We start from the raw sequence: 19,723 nt of genomic DNA on the forward strand, positions 1-19,723 counted from the left end.
TGTTACTAGGGCTAGCCTGGTTCCTCTTGGGAGTTGCCACAAGGAAAAAGGAAGTGACTTGTGAGTCCGCAAAAGAGCCAGGTTCCAAATCAGATGTGTCTGACTTCAGAGCTGAGCCCTTCACCCCAGGCATCCTTCTAAAGACACCACTGTACACCTACCCTGAATGGCCTGAACATTTGGACAGTTGAATACAATACACATCAACCAGTTCCTGATAGATCGAGCTCAGGTCTGGTAGGTTCAGTTTGAGCAAGAAAGTGAAATAAGCCAGGGCTTGCGGTGGGGACATGGCAGAGTCAGAATGGCTTCTCTTGACCTCCTCCTTTCTCTGGGAAACAGATGAATTAACAAGCTGATTCGTACTCCCTCTCACCTAAGCTCTGACATGAACCACCCTCATCATCCCATCAAACCTTTCCCTGACCCACGTTGTGGATCTGGGACTCTCATTCCTCTGCAGCCTTCTCTCTTTCCCACTCCTGATGAAGCTCCTTTTCCATCTCCCAGCCCTGTGTGGCTTCACTTTCCTTTCCAAGAACAGCCTCCTAACTACTTACCGCCCTGTTCTAATCCATCCTACATATCTCAGCCCCTACATACCTCAGCCAGCTTTATCTCCAATCCAGGCCCACCCCTATGCAAACATGTTCAATGGCTTCTCATTATCTCTACTAATAGCTAATCTTGGTATATTACGTTATAGTGTAACACATGGTTTCTCTTGTTTAATCTGCACAATGACCCAGTTATCTGAAGGGACCTACGCTTAGGGAAGTATAAATTCTCCTTCCTGGCATTCTAGGCCTTTCCTGGTGTGCCCCAACTTAGGTTTCTGTCTCAGTTTTCTAAACCACGCCTCGAGCACCAGCCAAACCACTGGCCAAACACATCCTTGTAACCTCTTCATGGAGGGAGCTGCACTTTGGGGTCTGACAGACCTGGTCTCAAGGCTGGCCATGTGACCATGGGCAAGTTTTCTAACCTTTCTTGTATGTATTCATTGTGCTACACGATTTTATATGAGGTACTTGAGCATCGTTGGATTTTGGTATATGCGGGGGCTCCTGGAATCACTCCCCTGTGGTTAAAGTAATGCAGGGACAACTGTAGATTGTAGAATAGAGGCTTGTTAGATTAGATGACTGTAAAGGTGCTTAGGACGGAGGACTTGATGAGTGCTAGTTTCTTCTTCCCCTGACTCCTCTGCCTTTGGGTGTTTCCCCCACTTTCCTTCTTCCTCAGTCATACCTGCCTTTTGAATTCCTATTCTGTTATGGAAGGTGCATCTGAACCTCTCCTTTCTTAATCTAGCCTAATGAGAATTTCAAGAAAGCCTTGAATTCCTACAAACTCTGAGGTGGCCTCCTCTGTAGACTCGCAAGCGCTTCTGACTATCATTATTGTGCATGTCCTGTCCTGCCTCCTAGAATGTAGGTTCTTGATGGCAGGGGCAGCATCCTCTCTTTGGCCTCTCTTCCTGTGTTATGTGCAAGAAGTTAGATAACACTTGTAGGATTCACTCAAGAACATGGGAGGCTGTATGAGGTCATCATGATCATTTCCTGGTCCCTGTGGTGTTTGCTTTCTTTTGAACACAGTGGCTTTCCCTCTTGTGTTTTATCATGTTCCTATACTGTCTTCAGTGGGAAAACCAGAATGAAAGATGACAGCTCAACAGGAAGTTGGCTTGCAGAAGTATTTAGTGTGACCTCACAGAGCTTAACAATTGTTTTTAAGCTTTCATTAACATTTAAAAATTGAGTGGTTTCACACAATGACCCAGATTCTTAGTTTCTCTGGTAAAAAATTCAGAAGATGAGGCCACCCTGGACCCTCACTTCCATGTGACACTGCTTGGCTGGAGCTGTCAGGACCACCACATGCCCCTCAGGCCTGGTTCTCGCACTTCTGCCCGGACTTCTGGCCTTGGACATTTACAACCTTTGATGTAAACTGTGAAAAATCATTAAAATATATTTCAACTCTATAATTAAGAATGGTGGACTTCCCTGGTGGCACAATGGTTAAGAATCCACCTGCCAATGCAGGCGACATGGGTTCAAGCCCTGGTCGGGGAAGATCCCACATGCTGCCGAGCAACTAAGCCCTTGAGCCACAACTACTGAGCCCGCGTGCCACAACTACTGAGCCCCGCGTGCCACAACTACTGAAGCCCACGCACCTAGAGCCCCTGCTCCGCAACAAGAGAAGCCACTATAGTGAGAAGCCTGTGCACCGCAACGAAGAGTAGCCCCTGCTCACCGCAACTAGAGAAAGCCCGAGGTCATACAGCTAGTACCTGTTAGAGCAGACTCAACTCCAGATCTGGACGACACTTGGAAATCTCTGATATGACTTGTATTGGTATCTTCTCCTAGACTGTAAGCCAGATGAGGACCAGGGCCACAAGTGTATCCTCCATAGAGCTTAGCAAACTGCTTGTATGCAGCAGGGACTCGTCATTAATTAATGACAGCTGACTTTTTTCTAGGTCATTAGTTTGATTTTTCTTCTCCTGCAGGGATTTTCAGGTCATATTGTCCTCAGATTAATCCTGGTTTTCTATTGGTTGTTTTGATTGATTTTTATAACCTGTAATTAAAAATTAAGCTCTCAAACATCTCCTTTGTGGGCTATGAACTACAATCTGTAATCACAACTTTTCTTTAAATTGATCATCTTTTTTCTGAGCTGTTAATAAACATGTCTGGCATCACTTGGGTTTTCAAATTGGTATTTCCAGATGGTAAGGCCTTCAGATCTGATAAGCTTATACATATCATACTAAGTGAAAACTTGAACAAAATGCCACATCTTTGGCAGTCTTTATGCTATTAGTATGATAACTAAAAGGAAAAAAAGAAGTCTCCCTATGGTTTTGTCTTCTCTCCCACCCGATGGAAAAGTCATCAAATTGTCAACCAATCAAAATGGAAGTGAATCACATTTAGTGTTACCTGCCTTTCTCTTTTTCAGTTTTTAAAATCAGGTTAGTTTGAGAGTATGTGTTTGCTTTTTCTAATTGAGGTAAAATTCATATAACATAAATAAAATTTACCATTTTAAGGTGTACAATTTAGTGGTTTTTATTATATTCACTGTGCTGTGCAGCCATCATCACTGTCTAATTTCAGAACATTTCAGTCATGCCCCAAAAAGAAACCTCATACCTATTAGCAGTCAGTCCCTATCCCTCACCCCCATCCTATGGCAGCCACTAATCTACTTTCTGTCTCTCTGGGTTTGCTTATTGTGGACGTTTCATGTGAATGGAATCATATAATGTGTGGCCTTTTGTGTTTGGATTCTTGCACTGAGCATAAAGTTTTCAAGGTTCATCCATGCTGTGGCATGTATTAGTACACTTCATTCTTTTTTGCAGCTGAATGATGTTCCAGTGTATGGATACACCACATTTTGTTATCCAATAATAAGTTAATAGACAGTTATTGTTTGTCACTCTTTGTCTATTATGAATAATGTTGCTATGAGCATTTTGTGTACAGGTTGTTGGTGAAGATATGTTTTCAGTTCCCTTCAGTATATACCTAGGAGAAGAATTGCCTACATCAATTGTAACACTACCTGGGTCATATGGTAACACTATGTTTAACTTTTTGAGGAACTGTCAAATAGTTCTCCACAGGGGCTGTATCATTTTACATACATGCACATCTTCACCAACGTATGCTATTTTTTTTTATTAATTAATTTTTTATTTTTGGCTGTGTTGGGTCTTTGTTGCTGCACATGGACTTTCTCTAGTTGTGGCAAGTGGGGGCTACTCTTCGTCGCGGTGCATGGGCTTCTCATTGCAGTGGCTCTCTTGTTGTGGAGCACGGGTTCTAGGTGCGCGGGCTCCAGTAGTTGCAGTGTGTGGGCTCAGTAGTTGTGGCTCACGGGCTTAGTTGCTCCACGGCATGTGGGATCTTCCCGGACCAGGGCTCGAACCCATGTCCCCTGCATTGGCAGGTGGATTCTTAACCACTGTACCACCAGGGAAGCCTGTTCACCAGCGTAGGTTATTTTCTGTTTGTTTTTTATAACCATTCTAATGAGTGTGAGATAGTGTTTCTTTGTGGTTTTGATTTATAGTTCCCTAATGAGGAATGATGTTGAACATCTTTTCATGTGCTTATTGTTCATCTGTATATTTTCTTTGGAGAAAATCCTTTGCCCATTTGTAAAAACGGGTTGGGGTTGCCTTTTTATTATTCAGTTGTAGGAGTTCTTTATATATTCTGGGTATTAGATCCTTACCTGATATATGATTTGTATATCTGCCTTTCTTGAGCTGATTACAAAGCAAAGTCTTCAAGAAATTTGTATTTTGTTGCCATACTGTGAAGCTCTGTGGTCTCTACCAGGCCCTACCTCATTTTTACCTATTAGTATTTGGAAGGTCACCAGAACTTTCACTAAAGAATGGGGATTGGGGTGGGAAGGAACAACTTTGTTCTCTGCGGGTTTTGCCATTGAGGTCATGCATTAATCCTCCCGCTGCCTTGCGGAAAGCGGTGGTCACCATCCCTGTAATGGAAGGTGCCCTGGAGGCAGAGGATGCAGGTGGGGGCAGAAACTTGAGGGTTTATGGCATTTTTATCCGTGGTGGGATGGAAACGTTTCTGCTTCAGAATTGGGTTGTCTTTTTTTTTTTTTTCTTAACATCTTTATTGGGGTATAATTGCTTTACAATGTTGTGTTAGTTTCTGCTGTGCAACAAAGTGAATCAACTATATGTATACATATATCCCCATATCCCCTCCCTCTTGCATCTCCCTCCCACCCTCCCTATCCCACCCCTCTAGGTGGTCACAAAGCACTGAGCTGATCTCGGCTGCTTCCCACTACATTACGTTTGGCAGTGAATATATGTCCGTGCCTCTCTCTCACTTCCTCCCAGCTTACCCTTCTCCCTCCCTGTGTCCTCAAGTCCATTCTTTACATCTGCGTCTTTAAGAATTGGGCTGTCTTTTGCTCTTAAAGAAAAATTCTGGGGCAGATGAGCTCCCATCCCCTCAACAGCCATCATTAGGGCACATTTCTTGTAGTCAAGATGAGTTTGCCAGTTTGAGGCAGCTTCATAGGAAGCTTTTCCTCTGAGGTTGAAGAGGGTGGCTAAGTGAGAGACCAGGGGTCAGCGGGAACAATTGTGTGTCCAGGGCCTTTACGGGAGCAGCTCCACTTGCTCGTGTGTTGTTGGAGCTGGTCCTCACTGTGCTGGGCTTGAGGCTGGCAGCAGGGTCCTTCTGCTCTGTTGAGGTGGATGCCACCATTACTGCAAAGTCCTATGGATGCCCTTGCCAGGCTCATTTACCTCTTTGTTACTCAAAGCATGGTCCCGCTGACTGACTCTGCCTTTTAACAAAATCCCCAGGTGAGTGTGTGCACAGCGCAGTTGAAGAAGCAGGTATTCAGGTCCCAGCCTCCCTGTTGCTGCCCACCTCATGTGGTTACTCAGTCTGTGTGTCTGAACAGTCTTCCTCCTTCTTTCCGGCTTCCATGGGTTGGCCTTTGTGATGTTAATGCCAGCTGTCCTGACTGCAGCTTCCTTTCCTTGCTGGATGAAGAAAATTACGTGGCATTTCCCTGACGTGCTCTCAGACTTGCAAACATGTCCATAGAAATCCTGAAATAGTTCTCTCTTAGTGTTTACTCTTGAGCCTTCCTCATTCTCCTCTTCCTTCTCCCCTGCCTCCCTGTCTTTCCAGAGCTCCTCCCTCCTTGCATTAGTCCTTTCCCCAGCTGGACTCTGGTTCTGCTCAGTTACATCTGTGACTGGCCCTCTTTACACTGGGAGCTTCTTGAGGGAAGGGGGTCTTATGCCATCCATTTTTATATCTTTACTCCCACTGCTGGACCTAACGTCCTTTGGACAGTAAATATTTGCAGAATTTAATTAGGTTATTGAATCGCAATGAAAATGATTTCAGAAGACACCAAAAAAAAAAAAAAAAAAATCGAAACTCCTTTTCTTCTGGTGCTACCAAGATCCTGAGACTTTATTTCAGTGATGTCAAGTGGTATCGAAATGAACAAACATTCCATTTGGTGCATTTAATGGGTCCTTTAGGTGTCATTATTTTAACCCTGAAATTTTTTTCATTTATAGGATAAAAGGAAATATTTCTTTACCAAAGTAAACACAGTAGACTAAGGGAGTAAGTTTGTAAATTTAGTCACACTGAAAATATTTTACATGAATCTCTCTCCTCAACTCCTGACCATGCTTTGAGCTCTGTGACCATGACTCACCTGTGAGAGCCACAACTGTTTTGAGGATTTCATGAGAAACCCTGTGAAGAGTGTATTACCTATAATAACAGTTAACATTTATTGAGTGTGTTCTATATGAGCCAGGTACTGTTTACTCTGAGCACTTTATGTATAGTCTCATTCTTAAATCTCCCAATGACTCTGAGGTGGATATTTTATTATGCCCATTGTTACAGATGGGAAAATAGAGGCACAGGCAGCCGGATCAGTATTTTGCCCAAGGTTAAACATCCAGTAAATATGCCTGAAGTAAAGATTAGTAAACTGGAAGGTAGTGTGAGAAACTCAGTCAAATTCATCACAGAGAGATAACAAGAAGGAATGTAAAAAGCCCCCAAATTCCCATGTATTTGGATACTGGGAAACATATTTGTAAAGAATTTACAGTTCAACGAAGAAATCATAATAGAAATTATAAGACATTTAGAACTAAACAACAATGACAATACTATATAATAATTTATAGGACTCGCACAGAATTTAGAAGGAAATGCATATATTGAAAAAAAAAAGTGAATGTGCTAAGCAGTCAACTCAAAAAGGTAGAAAAAGAATAGGGTAAACATAAAAAAAGAAGGAAATAAATCATTAGATAAGAGCAGAATTTAATGATATAGAAAACAGAAACACAATAGAGGGAGTGTGGTGTGGAATACTGAACGACACTTAAAATGGATCACCTGCATTAATATGAATAAATCTCAAAGATGTAATGAAAAAATTTCAAAAAGAAAAGGCAGATTACAGATACATCCAGACTGATACCATGTAAGTCAAATTTTCAAACACATACAAACAGCATTATACATTTTAATGGATAGAGACATATGCAGAAACCTGTTAGATCCTCACCAGAATCAACTTTCTTCCTGAGTCAGACTAAATTCTTAATTGTAGGTAGTAGACATAAAGGGATAAAAGACTCAATGTAAACAATCATGGCTATTGACAAAACAGTGCAAACCACATTTCCTGTTGATAGTGGACAGATCCATCCATGATGGATGGAAAATATTTATTATTGCAATAATAACAAAAAATTGTTTTCTTTTTTTAACTCCTCTCCCTCAGATTTTCTAGCACTCATTGCAGTACTGGGCATATAGTTGGATGTCAATAAAAGTTCTTTGTTTTTGCTTTTTCTTGAATTCATATACTACAAAAATGTGTTTAATGTGATTTCCTTCCCTTGAACCTGAAAACGGACAGTAACTCAAGCCTTTCATCATATTTTATGCTTGTACGCTTTGGTGGTTAGGTAAAGTCAATAACATTCAGCAAAATTGTCAAGAAAGGACATGTCTAGCAGTTGGGTGATGGTCAAGAAATATGTCCATCCAAAATAGTATTATCCAGCATTTTAAAAAGATGGAGATGTGTAACATGAGGAAATGCCTGTGATATAATGTTAAAGGAGAAATACCAAAAACAAAACAAAAACCCGTACATGCTATAGCATGGATGCACTTTGAAAACTTTATGCTAGGTGAAAGAATCCAGACACAGATGCCACTATTTATCAGTCAGGATTTTCTAGAGAAATAGAATCTCTTTATATACACTTACATGAGATTTATTTTAAAGAATTGGCTCATGTGATGAGTCAAGTCCGAAATCCAAAGGGCAGGCTGGAAACCACGCAGGAGTTGATGCTGCAGTCTGGAGGCAGAATTCCTTCTTCTTCAAGAAACCTTAGTTTTTGCTCTTAAGGCCTTCAACTGATTGGATGAGCCACCTAGATGATCAGGGATAATCTCCTTTACTTAAAGTCAGCTAATTATGGGTGTTAACCACATCTGCAAGACACCTGCACAGCAATACCCAGATTGGTGTTTTATTGATTTCAAAACCCTGTAATTATATAGCCATTCAGAATTACAAGAGATATGCAAGAGATAATTCACCTTAAGTGTTTGGCACAGTCTGACATATAGTACGTACTCACTGATTGTTAATCTTTGTATTATGATTAACCATAATACTATATGAAAAATGAAAACAATTTCACTTTACATATATTTGAGTTGATGAGATTGTGGGTGAATTTTACGACTTCTGATTTCCAGTAGAGCTGTTATAACATTGCTTGTGCAGTAAATATATTTTTAAGGGCTTAAAAATAAAAGCTTTACAGACACAGAGGCATCTGTTTTTTTGAGCCTAAGTTCATGTAAAGAGCTTGCACTGGTGAAGCTACTCAGCTCCAAAGAAAACGATGAGAAAAAGGGACAGGTATATTTCAGTGGAAGGATAAGATAGGGAAACCATCCTCCCATCTATTGAGTGTATGCACATAGTCATTTGTTAATGACATTATTCATTCCATACTTTTTATTTTCTGGTTATCAACGTTCATCTTAGATTAGCTCCTGAGGGGCTTAATCCAATGCTTAAAATAGTGTGTAGCATGATGGCATGGCTAGATGACTATTTCAGTGATAATAAAAAATATGTTTTCCTTTGCCAATAATTCTTATTTAATCAAGACAAATTCGATCTGTGTAACAGAGAACTAACTGTTCTGGGGCTTTGATTAAAAACTACAGAAGATTGCTTTGCCTATTCGGGGTCTTTTGTGTTTCCATACACATTGTGAAATTTTTTGTTCTAGTTCTGTGAAAAATGCCATTGGTAGTTTGATAGGGATTGCATTGAATCTGTAGATTGCTTTGGGTAGTGTAGTCATTTTCACAATGTTGATTCTTCCAATCCAACAACATGGTATATCTCTCCATCTCTTTGTATCATCTTTAATTTCTTTCATCAGTGTCTTATAGTTTTCTGCATACAAGTCTTTTGTCTCCTTAAGTAGGTTTATTCCTAGGTATTTTATTATTTTTGTTGCAGTGGTAAATGGGAGTGTTTCCTTAATTTCGCTAGACAGAGCAATCTTGAGAAAGAAAAACGGAGCTGGAGGAATCAGGCTGCCTGACTTCAGACTATACTACAAAGCTACAGTAATCAAGACAGTATGGTACTGGCACAAAACCAGAAATATAGATCAATGGAACAGGATAGAAAGCCCAGAGATAAACCCACGCACATATGGTCACCTTATTTTTGATAAAGGAGGCAAGGATATACAATGGAGAAAAGACAGCCTCTTCAATAAGGGGTGCTGGGAAAACTGGACAGCTACATGTAAAAGAATGAAATTAGAACACTCCCTAACACCATACACAAAAATAAACTCAAAATGGATTAAAGACCTAAATGTAAGGCCAGACACTATACAACTCTTAGAGGAAAACACAGGCAGAACACTCTATGACATAAATCACAGCAAGATCCTTTTTTGACCCACCTCCTAGAGAAATGGAAATAAAAACAAAAATAAACAAATGGGACCTAATGAAACTTAAAAGCTTTTGCACAGCAAAGGAAAACATAAACAAGACCAAAAGACAACCCTCAGAATGGGAGAAAATATTTTCAAATGAAGCGACTGACAAAGGATTAATTTCCAAATTTACAAGCAGCTCATGCAGCTCAATATCAAAAAAACAAACAACCCAATCCAAAAATGGGCAGAAGACATAAATAGACATTTCTCCAAAGAAGTTATACAGATTGCCAACAAACACATGAAAGGATACTCAACATCACTAATCATTAGAGAAATGCAAATCAAAACTACAATGAGGGGCTTCCCTAGTGGCGCAGTGGTTGAGAGTCTGCCTGCCGAGGCAGGGGACACAGGTTTGTGCCCCAGTCCGGGAAGATACCACATGCTGCGGAGTGGCTAGGCCTGTGAGCCATGGCCGCTGAGCCTGCACGTCCGGAGCCTGTGCTCTGCAACAGGAGAGGCCACAACAGGGAGAGGCCCCCGGACTGCCAAAAAAAAAAAAAAAACAACAATGAGGGGTCACCTCCCACCAGTCAGAATGGCCATCATCAAAAATATCTCCAAACAATAAATGCTGGAGAGGGTGTGGAGAAAAGGGAACCCTCTAGCACTGTTGGTGGGAACGTAAATTGATACAGCCACTATGGAGAACAGTATGGAGGTTCCTTAAAAAACTAAAAATTGAACTACCATATGACCCAGCAATCCCACTACTGGGCCTATACCCTGAGAAAACCATAATTCAAAAAGAGTCATGTACCACAATGTTCATTGCAGCTCTATTTACAATAGCCAGGACATGGAAGCAACCTGAGTGTCCATCGACAGATGAATGGATAAAGAAGATGTGGCACCTGTATACAATAGAATATTACTCAGCCATAAAAAGAAACGGAATTGAGTTATTTGTAGTGAGGTGGATGGACCTAGAGTCTGTCATACAGAGTGAAGTAAGTCAGAAAGAGAAAAACAAATACCGTATGCTAACATATATATATGGAATCTAAAAAAAAAAAGGGTTCTGAAGAACCTAGGGGCAAGACAGGAATGAAGACGCAGACATAGAGAATGGACTTGAGAACACGGGGAAGGGGAAGGGGAAGCTGGGACGAAGTGAGAGAGTGGCATTGACATATATATACTACCAAATGTAAAATAGATAGCTAGTGGGAAGCAGCCACATAGCACAGGGAGATCAGCTCAGTGCTTTGTGACACCCCTAGAGGGGTGGGATAGGGAGGGTGGGAGGGAGAGGCAAGAGGGCGGGGATATGGGGATATATGTATACGTATAGCTGATTCACTTTGTTATAAAGCAGAAACTAATGTACCATTGTAAAGCAATTATACTCCAATAAAGATGTCAAAAAAATAAAAAAGAATATATGGGACAGTCTCCAAGATAGATCATGTGTGAGGCGGTAAAACAAGCCTTAATAAATTGAAAAAGACTGAAAAAAAACCACAGAAGACTTTAATCTCTTTTCTGCAAATACCCTAAAACAGGAACACTGCTGTTTTCATAAATCTGAATCAAATGCAGTTCAGCTACTATCCCCAGGTTTAATTTTTATAACTATTAAACATGCGTGCATCAGAACAAAGACTGGGTAGGACCTGGAAAATGGTGAGGGGAAAGGAGTGGATAGGTTGGTGTAATTAGTTATGACTTTTGTCTTTTATTTTGATCTTCAGAATTATTTCATGAACAATAATTTTTTATAAACTTTGCAGGAAAAAAAATCACCCTATTACCTCCAAAATAGGGCTACTGGACTGGCAATTGTTGTTTGAGACAACATGGGCATGAAGAGATGACATTCTATGTATCTTCTCTTTTAAGCTTAAGTTTTTGAACTTGAAGAAGAAATCTGTAGCTGCGGGCTTAATTGTTTTCCTCCCTAGTTTCTCCGTTCCATTTTACCAATATACTTAACTTTTTGCATAAAAACTGGAGAAAGCACGGCGAGCTCTCCAGGCACTAATGAGCTTATTTTATGATCCCATTTTAAATTCGAGGACACCAAGGCTCAGTGATACTCACAGCATCTTGGGCCACAGAAGGAACCTTTGAAGACATCTGATTCAACCTTTATGCCCTACCTCCAATCCCACCACTTGACCACGGGAGAAGTTAAAGTCGTGGCCCAAGTTATGCACCTTGTAAGTGGTGGAACCAGAGCTCGAGCCTACTCTTCTAACACCATATTCTTCCCAAGCTGTGTCAGTACCTGCTTGGGATCTTCCTGCCTGTGTGGGGGAAGGCAGCCAAGAATGAATTCCTGGTAATTAAGGGGGCTACAGAGGTCTACGTCACAATTTTACCTTTGGGCTTACTTGTTGGCCCTGCTGAAGACCTCCATAGAGCTATAGCATTCAGGGAGGTTCTTGATCTTCATCTTCCCTAGTTCTGGGAGTGGCCCTACCATGTGTGTCTGATCTGTGCACCCCCAGGCAGGCACTTATTCCCAGCAGCCTTTGGCTATGGAGACCTCTCCATGCCTCTTAATCCAGTCCAAGGTTCTGACTCTGGAAAAGGGTAGGGAAGGACTGTGCCCTGTGAAATCCTGACCTCATCTTGGAACCTGGCAAATCTTCCAGTGATTTTTGTTCTTATCTTGCATCTCATTTTTCCAAATGTGTTTGAGACCAAGATAAAGCATACCCATTCACAAGCATAACTCCTGGCTGAGGTCATTCACCAGCTACTTGTTCTTGAGAGTCCCAGGATGACATCTCTGGCCCAGGGTGAATCTCCCAACTGCTCTTCCAGGTTTTGGTTGGCATTTATATTCTCCTTTTCAGTAAAAAAACAAATATCAGAATATAATTTGTGATACTTCAAGAACAAGCCTGATAGAAAGCTTTCATTACTAAATATAGTAACCTATTCATTGTGCTTGTCACCTTTGATTGCTTTTAAATGATTCCTCGTGGTGACTCTTTTATGTCTCCCATAAAAACCCATATCCAAGGCTTCCCTGGTGGCACAGTCGTTAAGAATCCACCTGCTAATGCAGGAAAATAAAAGTAAGCTAAAGATAAGGTTACTACACAAATGTATCTTATGTGGTTCATCTATTTGGTGTACTAGTGGGCATGAGAAGTATACCAGAATTTAAATGAAAACTCTAGTATTGATTATGATTCACATCTCTTTTCATTTGCCCTAGCATTCTTAACTGTACCCAAATAACTCTAAATTTTCACATACTAATTATTTGAATTTGTGAATTAACATATCCAGTGATATCCTCCTTGAATCTTCCTGCCCTCTAGTCATTTTACTCCCAATTAGCATGTCATCCATCAGAGGTTGATGAAGAAAAAAAAAAGATGTGTGAGTCATCCCAACCCATTTTCTTTCTTGGTTAATAAAAGGTAGTAGGGAGTGAGGGTTCCTGGGGATGGGGGGGGAGTAAGCCAATTAGACGTTATTAGAACCATTTAGAAGGGGATAAAGAAGAAATATTTATTGATAGAATTTGTGATTTTTAATTGTCAAAGTCATCACAAGTGAAGAAATTCATATTAACATTAAGGCAAAAGCTTTCAGAGAATGTATGTTTCTTGATATGGAACATTTCCTTGCTATATATAAAATAGATAACCAACAATGACCTATGGTATAGCACAGGGAACTATACTCAATGTCTTGTAATAATCTATAAGGGAAAAGAATCTGAAAAAGAATATATATATATCTATCTACATATCTGAATCACTGTGCTGTACACCTGAAACTAACACAACATTGTAAGTCAACTATACTTCAATTAAAAAAGAGTATTACTAAAATTATTATTAAAAGAATATGAGAAGAATACAAACTGATATGTAAACTATAAAATATGTAAAATATCTATAGGTAGACAGAATAAAAGTGGTGTGTAAAAACAATAGTTATATTGGGTTGACTAAGATGAACTTTTTTTTCCTTCTCACAGTATTCTTAGATGTTTTGTCATGATAATATAATTGAAGGGGAAGAAAAGAAATGAAAACAAAAGCTTTCACACGAACTATACTTTTTCCAGATTTGCTGAGTAACGTGTACTTGTACTCTTTACCTTTTAAAATGTGATTTGTTTTTTAAGTCTAACATTTACAGACTCATGGGAGATCATCAAAATTGTTTTTCTTGCCACTAAATTTGCACTGGGGGTGGTATTTTTCCATAGAAATTTATACAGAAGAACTCAATGTTGTTCCTTTCTTCTTTCCAATTCTTGTTTTTCTTAGGGATTGCCATAGGCGTTTTGGTTCGAGAATACAGCAAGCTCTCTAACCTGGAGAAATTCTACTTTTCCTTTCCTGGAGAAATTCTAATGAGAATGCTGAAACTCATCGTTTTACCATTAATTATATCCAGCATGATTACAGGTACCTTGAGAAAACTGACATTCTCCGTGATTATTTAAGGAGCCATCCCATCACCTGAGTTGTTCCTTTCTTATTATGGAAAAAGTCAAAGTGCACTTGATGCATCACACACACACACAAACACGCACACACAAAACACCCCTCACTTGGAAAGTGTATATTTGCTTGAGTGAAATATTTCAGTATTCACAAAGTGGCAGTGCTTTGTGGCATTGCTCTGCCTGTAGCACTGTCCACCGCAGCTCAGATCTTCATTTGACCAGCCGTATAATGTCTTATGAGGAAGGAAAAAAAAAAGGCATATTTGGTCAATGAGATGTCAGCCAGTGTCCTCAGGGAAAATGTGGTTGTCAGTCTTGATCATGTTTTCAGTAGTTTACTTGTTTGTTTCTCAGCTGCATCCGTCCTGCCCCCGACCCTGTCAGCGGCAGCCTGCAGAGTCCTCTGTCCCCTCTTCTCACTCACATCCACTCCTCCACAGAACTCAGAACTTGCTACATACTTGCCTTGGAAATTTGCCCAGGGGACCAGCAGTCACATGCTGTGGAAAAGGTTTAATGATGGCTTGACACCATATTTTAAAAACCTGGTTTTCTTAAATCTGAACTTGTGATGCAGTTGAATTTGGAAATGATTTTTTCCTTATAGATCATTATATTGCAGGGTCTCTTTAAAGAACAAGCGCCTTATGTAGATAGAGATTAATTTGGCTTACAAAAATGTCATTTGTCTGGGTATGGTAAGCTTCTCGGTGCATTCCATAGTTTCTTGTCCTTATCTGCATTCTGGCAGTAGGTAAAATGTGGCAATCAATAGTGTTGCCAGCTTGAAAATCATGGTTTTATACAACCAGGCAATTAGGGTTCTCAACATAGCCTCTTTTAGAACATTTTTCTCTACTGCCACTAAAGAGACCTAGGACTGATCTATGTAGAGTACTGGACATTGGCTGGGTTAAGGCAGGGTGGGTGTCAGGATCTTCTGCTTTCAACAATGCATTGCTTGAGCTGTGGATTTGGCCATTGACCTTTTGAAGTGCCAAACTCCAATCAGACTAGAGTCCCTTGGGTGTTGGTGTTCTTGGCCTATTACAAACCTAAAGAGAGTATAATTATGTTTTGAAATGACTGGCTTCTTTTAGGCCCTGCAGCCAGAGGGCCAAATCAGCAGACCAGTCATTTGTACCATATAATGTTTGTTTATTTGTAGAAGTGATTGTAAGCATTTAAAATTTGGAAGACTTCATGTAAGCATCCAGATTTCTGGCTTCCTCTGAAAAAAAAAATAAGATCAGGAAACGTTGGAGCCATGTTCCCACACACCAACAGTGGTTTGGAGCTGAGAAACAGCTACTCTGTTTACTTGGAGCAAATGCATTTGAGGATGCCACAGTCCCCACCACTCCCTATTGCCTAATACCTCATCTACTTCACTCATTTACATTACATGCCTTCCCCTGTAGACACTGCCATTACAACCCCTTAGAATTTTCTCCATATTGAAGAGTCTTAATCTCTTCTTAGGCTCCTTTGAGAACATGATGAAAGCTTTGGACTCTCCCCCAAGAAAAGTGTTCACAGTTGTACATATATACTGTATTTTACATGCAATTGCACGAAGTTCATAAACTACTTAGTGAGTGATACTTACGTCTATGGACTAGTTGTAGGATGTTTCAAAATATATACTGCTCTTGGTATTCAATAACTAGTGAGATTTTTGCAGTCTGGCTGTTTTGGGTGCTAGCTCAACCTTGCAAATAATCTAGGAAAATAATTTGCAACCCTCAGCATTCCATTCATATAGCCTAGCTGCTTTTTGAAGGTGTAGCACAGGTCTGGAAATTTCTACAATTTTCCTTCACCAAATCCCCAGCAGTTAAACAGGAGTTAGAAAGCAGAACAACTACCCATTCTTTTGACATAAAGTGATAAAATGATCAAAGATTCAAGGGACATGAACAAAGCAGAATGGAAACGATGATGCTATATTTGTGTTTTAAATTGTCAGATTAAAAGGAAAAAATAATAACAATATGAAGGCAAGGTGATGGGGAAATGGGCTCATTCATTCACTTTCAGTTACTGTATAATTGGAACAAACTTTCTGGGGGCAGTTTGGAGCATGTTCTGACCTTTCCACGTAGTATTTCTACTTTGATGAATTTACTACAAAGAAATAACCAGAGATATGTTCAAAGATTTAGGTACAAGGATGTTCATGGTAACATTTTTTTAATAATGGTGATAAATTATAAGCTGTCTAAATGTATGTTATACCTGTAAGTTAGGAGTCTATGCAACTATTAAACACTTTGTTTTGGAAACATAGTTAATGAAGGTGGAAATGTTCCTAATACAATATAAAATAGAAGGATAAAACAAATTAAACAACAAGATATTGTGTACAATCCAAATTTTATTAAAATGTATATACATTCTAAGAGTTGGGATCAAAACCAAATGGCTAACAATGATCAGATCCTGATACTAAGAAAAAGTGATTCACTGAGCTTTCTGTACATTTTCAAGGCAAACACATGTTATTTTTGTTTTGTTTTGTATTTTCTTTCTTCCCTCCCTCCCTCCCTCCCTCCCTTTCTTCCTCCCTCCCTCCTTCCTTCTGTCCTTCCTTCTTACCCTCCTTCCTACCAGTGAGACATGAGTCAGACATTGGCCCTCTAGGAATAATTACACGGAGAATAGGGGTAGAGGGTCCAAAGTCCCAGTCCCCAAAGTCCAGCCTTCCCTCTGGTAGTTTCCCTCCCACTCCCCTCCCCAGCTCTGCTCCCTGTTCCTGCAGCTCAGCACCACCTTCACCTGGTGTGTGGTCCTTCCCCCAAACCCTGCAGTGGTCCTCAGCCTCCCCACCCAGCACAGAACCAGGAGAGTAAAGCAGAAGATGGCTATGGAAAATACACAGGAAGAACAGTTTTCAAGTTTTGAAAGCTTTTATAAATCCAGCAGGTCAAGAGCTTATTTTATACATTTATTAGGACAGAGGAGAATACATGTTGGAAGCGGGGGAGAGTTGAGTGAGTGCCCTAAGGATACATAAATTAGTGGTAGAGACACAGCAAAACTGAGACCTAAGACTAATGATCTGTGCTTATGCATAATCTTGCATAACAAGTAGGAAAAAAACCTCTGCCACCAAAGCCTCTGCTGATGTAAAACTACTTACTTTATAGCTATTTTAACAGGAAGAATATCTCTTTATGTGATGATGAGGATCAGATGTCACATTAATCAGGGAAATTTGAATATACAGTGGTTATGAGATGGTATCAAGAAATTGTTGATAATTTTGTTAGCGGTGATAATGGCATTTAGTTACATAAGAAAATGTAATTCTTTTATTAAAAGTGTGTAGGGATGAAATGACATAATGTCTGGAATTTGCTTTAAAAGAGAAAAAAGAAGGACTTCTCTGGTGGTGCAGTGGTTAAGAATCCACCTGCCAATGCAGGGGACATGGATTTGAGCCCAGGTCAGGGAAGATCCCACGTGCCACGAGCAACTAAGCCAGTGCGCCACAACTACTGAGCCTGTGCTCTAGAGCCCGCAAACCACAACTACTGAGCCCATGTGCCACAACTACTGAAGCCCATGCACCTAGAGCCTGTGCTCCGCAACAAGAGAAACCACCGCAATGAGAAGCCTGCACACAGCAAAGAAGAGTAGCCCCCTGCTCGCTGCAACTAGAGAGAGCCCGCACACAGCAACGAAGACGCAATGCAGCCAAAAATAAAAAATAAAATAAAATAAATTAATTTAAAAAAAAAAAGAGAGAGGAGGCACAATAGACATAATCTCAAGGCATTTTCAGAGGCGGATAGTGTAGGCACTAACAGAATCCTACCCTTAATTTACATCCTGAGGGACACACTCGTGCCATGTGCAGAATATCAGTGCTTAGGCTCTGTTAACGTTAGGGTCTGTAAGCTGTATTTATATCACACCACCAGGGAAATAGCAGGGGAAATGGCTTATGGCCATGCCTGAGAATTGTGGCTCTGGAAAATCCTGGCCCATTCCTATCAGCCAGTGAGTTTAAATTCAGGTCACATTTTCTTTAATATACAAATTATAATGACTGGAGCCTCCAGCACAGGAATGGAACAGCTCCTTGGCACCTGCTCCAAGAAATTCCCTGAGCATCTTCCCAGAATGCTGTCTTACTCCCCTGATGCAGAAGCTGCAATGACAACCATCTGATCTCACCTCCAGGGGCAAAGGTTTTCCATTACTGGTTTAACGAAGGCTTTGATATAAACAGTATTTATTAAGCAACAGCCAGTATTTATTAAGGCTTAGATATAAACAGTATTTATTAGAATATATGTGTAAGTAGGTTTCCTTTCAAGCAGGGATCTGGAAGCTTTTATTGTAAAGGGCCAGATAGTGAATATTTTAGGCTCTTGAGCCATACTGTCCCTACCCAACTATCCAACTGGTTATCACAGAAGGGCAGCAGTCAGTAATATGTAAATGATTGGGCCTGGCTGCGTTGCCAATAAAATGTTTATTTACAAAATAATAGGAGACCAGCTGGCAGCTGACCTCTGGCGAGATAAATTTAAGACTAGATTCTAACTCTCAAGATACAGTCTAATTGAGATGGAATCTGAGTGACAAACCAGCACACCAAGCAAATACTATTCATAAGAAGTGAAGAGACACAAGAGTGAAGGATGGAGCAGATAAAGTGACGTCTCAAGGTATTTGGAGACCCCTATTTTTATTTTTGTTTAATATTTTTTAAAATTTATTTTATTTTTGTCTGCGTTGGGTCTTTGTTGCCACGCAAGGGCTTTCTCTAGTTGCGGTGAGAGGGGGCTACCCTTCGTTGCAGTGCGCAGGCTTATTGCGGTGGCTTCTCTTGTTGCGGAGCACGGGCTCTAGGCGCGTGGGCTCAGTAGTTGTGGCTCGCAGGCTCTAGAGCGCAGGCTCAGTAATTGTGGCGCACAGGCTTAGCTGCTCTGCAGCATGTGGGATCTTCCCAGACTAGGGCTTGAACCAGTGTCCCCTGCACTGGCAGGTGGATTCTTAACCACTGTGCCACCAGGGAAGCCCAAGACCCCTATTTTTAAATTCAGACTTTGCAGGTGGTGACATACTGGGATTGTCTAGGCTGGGGAGGGCATTTTTTTTAAGGATATGTATTCATTTACTCATAATCGGCTGTGTACTGGGAAGCTGTCCCACACCCTCCAGTGGAAAGAATCATGCCATGTGCCTCCCTGAAACAGGTTCAGTTTAATTCAGAAAACACTGGTTAACTGTGTGAAAACAAACTAACCCTGTGAGAGGCTGAAGTTCCTACCATCCACCTAGTCATGGATCCCAGGTCTTCTGCTAGCCACGCAAGTCCATGAGCCCCTTGTTTACCAGAAGGTATAAGAGTTGAAGACTCACATATCACTTGGCTCTACAGCTTGCTATTAGGTAACTAAGAGCATCCAATATCAACTTCATCTATGGGGGAAAGTATGCATGCTTTTCTTGAAACATTGGTGGCTTTTTTATGTAGTTTAGTCTCTACGAAAATTGCCACTTCAAGATGGATTATAAATTTAAAACTTACTGCTGGAGCTTAAAATCACCCAGGCTGAGAATGAACATCTTACCTCATTTGCACCATCTGGAACCACTGGATTCTGCCTGCATTTCAAGAAGTGCCTCCTTTCTCTTCTCAGATTTGTTTGGGAACAAGA

The 19,723-nt window shown here is 40.6% G+C and overlaps 1 protein-coding gene across 1 annotated transcript in view; it reads left to right on the forward strand.

Annotated features, from left to right (window-relative positions):
- Positions 1-19,723, forward strand: part of SLC1A1 (solute carrier family 1 member 1) — a 69,101-nt gene that overhangs the window by 21,218 nt on the left and 28,160 nt on the right. The window contains exon 2 of the mRNA XM_007452918.1: positions 13,867-14,007. Coding sequence (XP_007452980.1) covers positions 13,867-14,007 — 141 coding nt within the window. The remainder of the gene's footprint in view (positions 1-13,866; positions 14,008-19,723) is intronic.

This window comes from Lipotes vexillifer, unplaced genomic scaffold (assembly GCF_000442215.2).
Source record: "Lipotes vexillifer unplaced genomic scaffold, Lipotes_vexillifer_v1.1 scaffold1486, whole genome shotgun sequence".
NCBI lineage: Eukaryota > Metazoa > Chordata > Mammalia > Artiodactyla > Lipotidae > Lipotes > Lipotes vexillifer.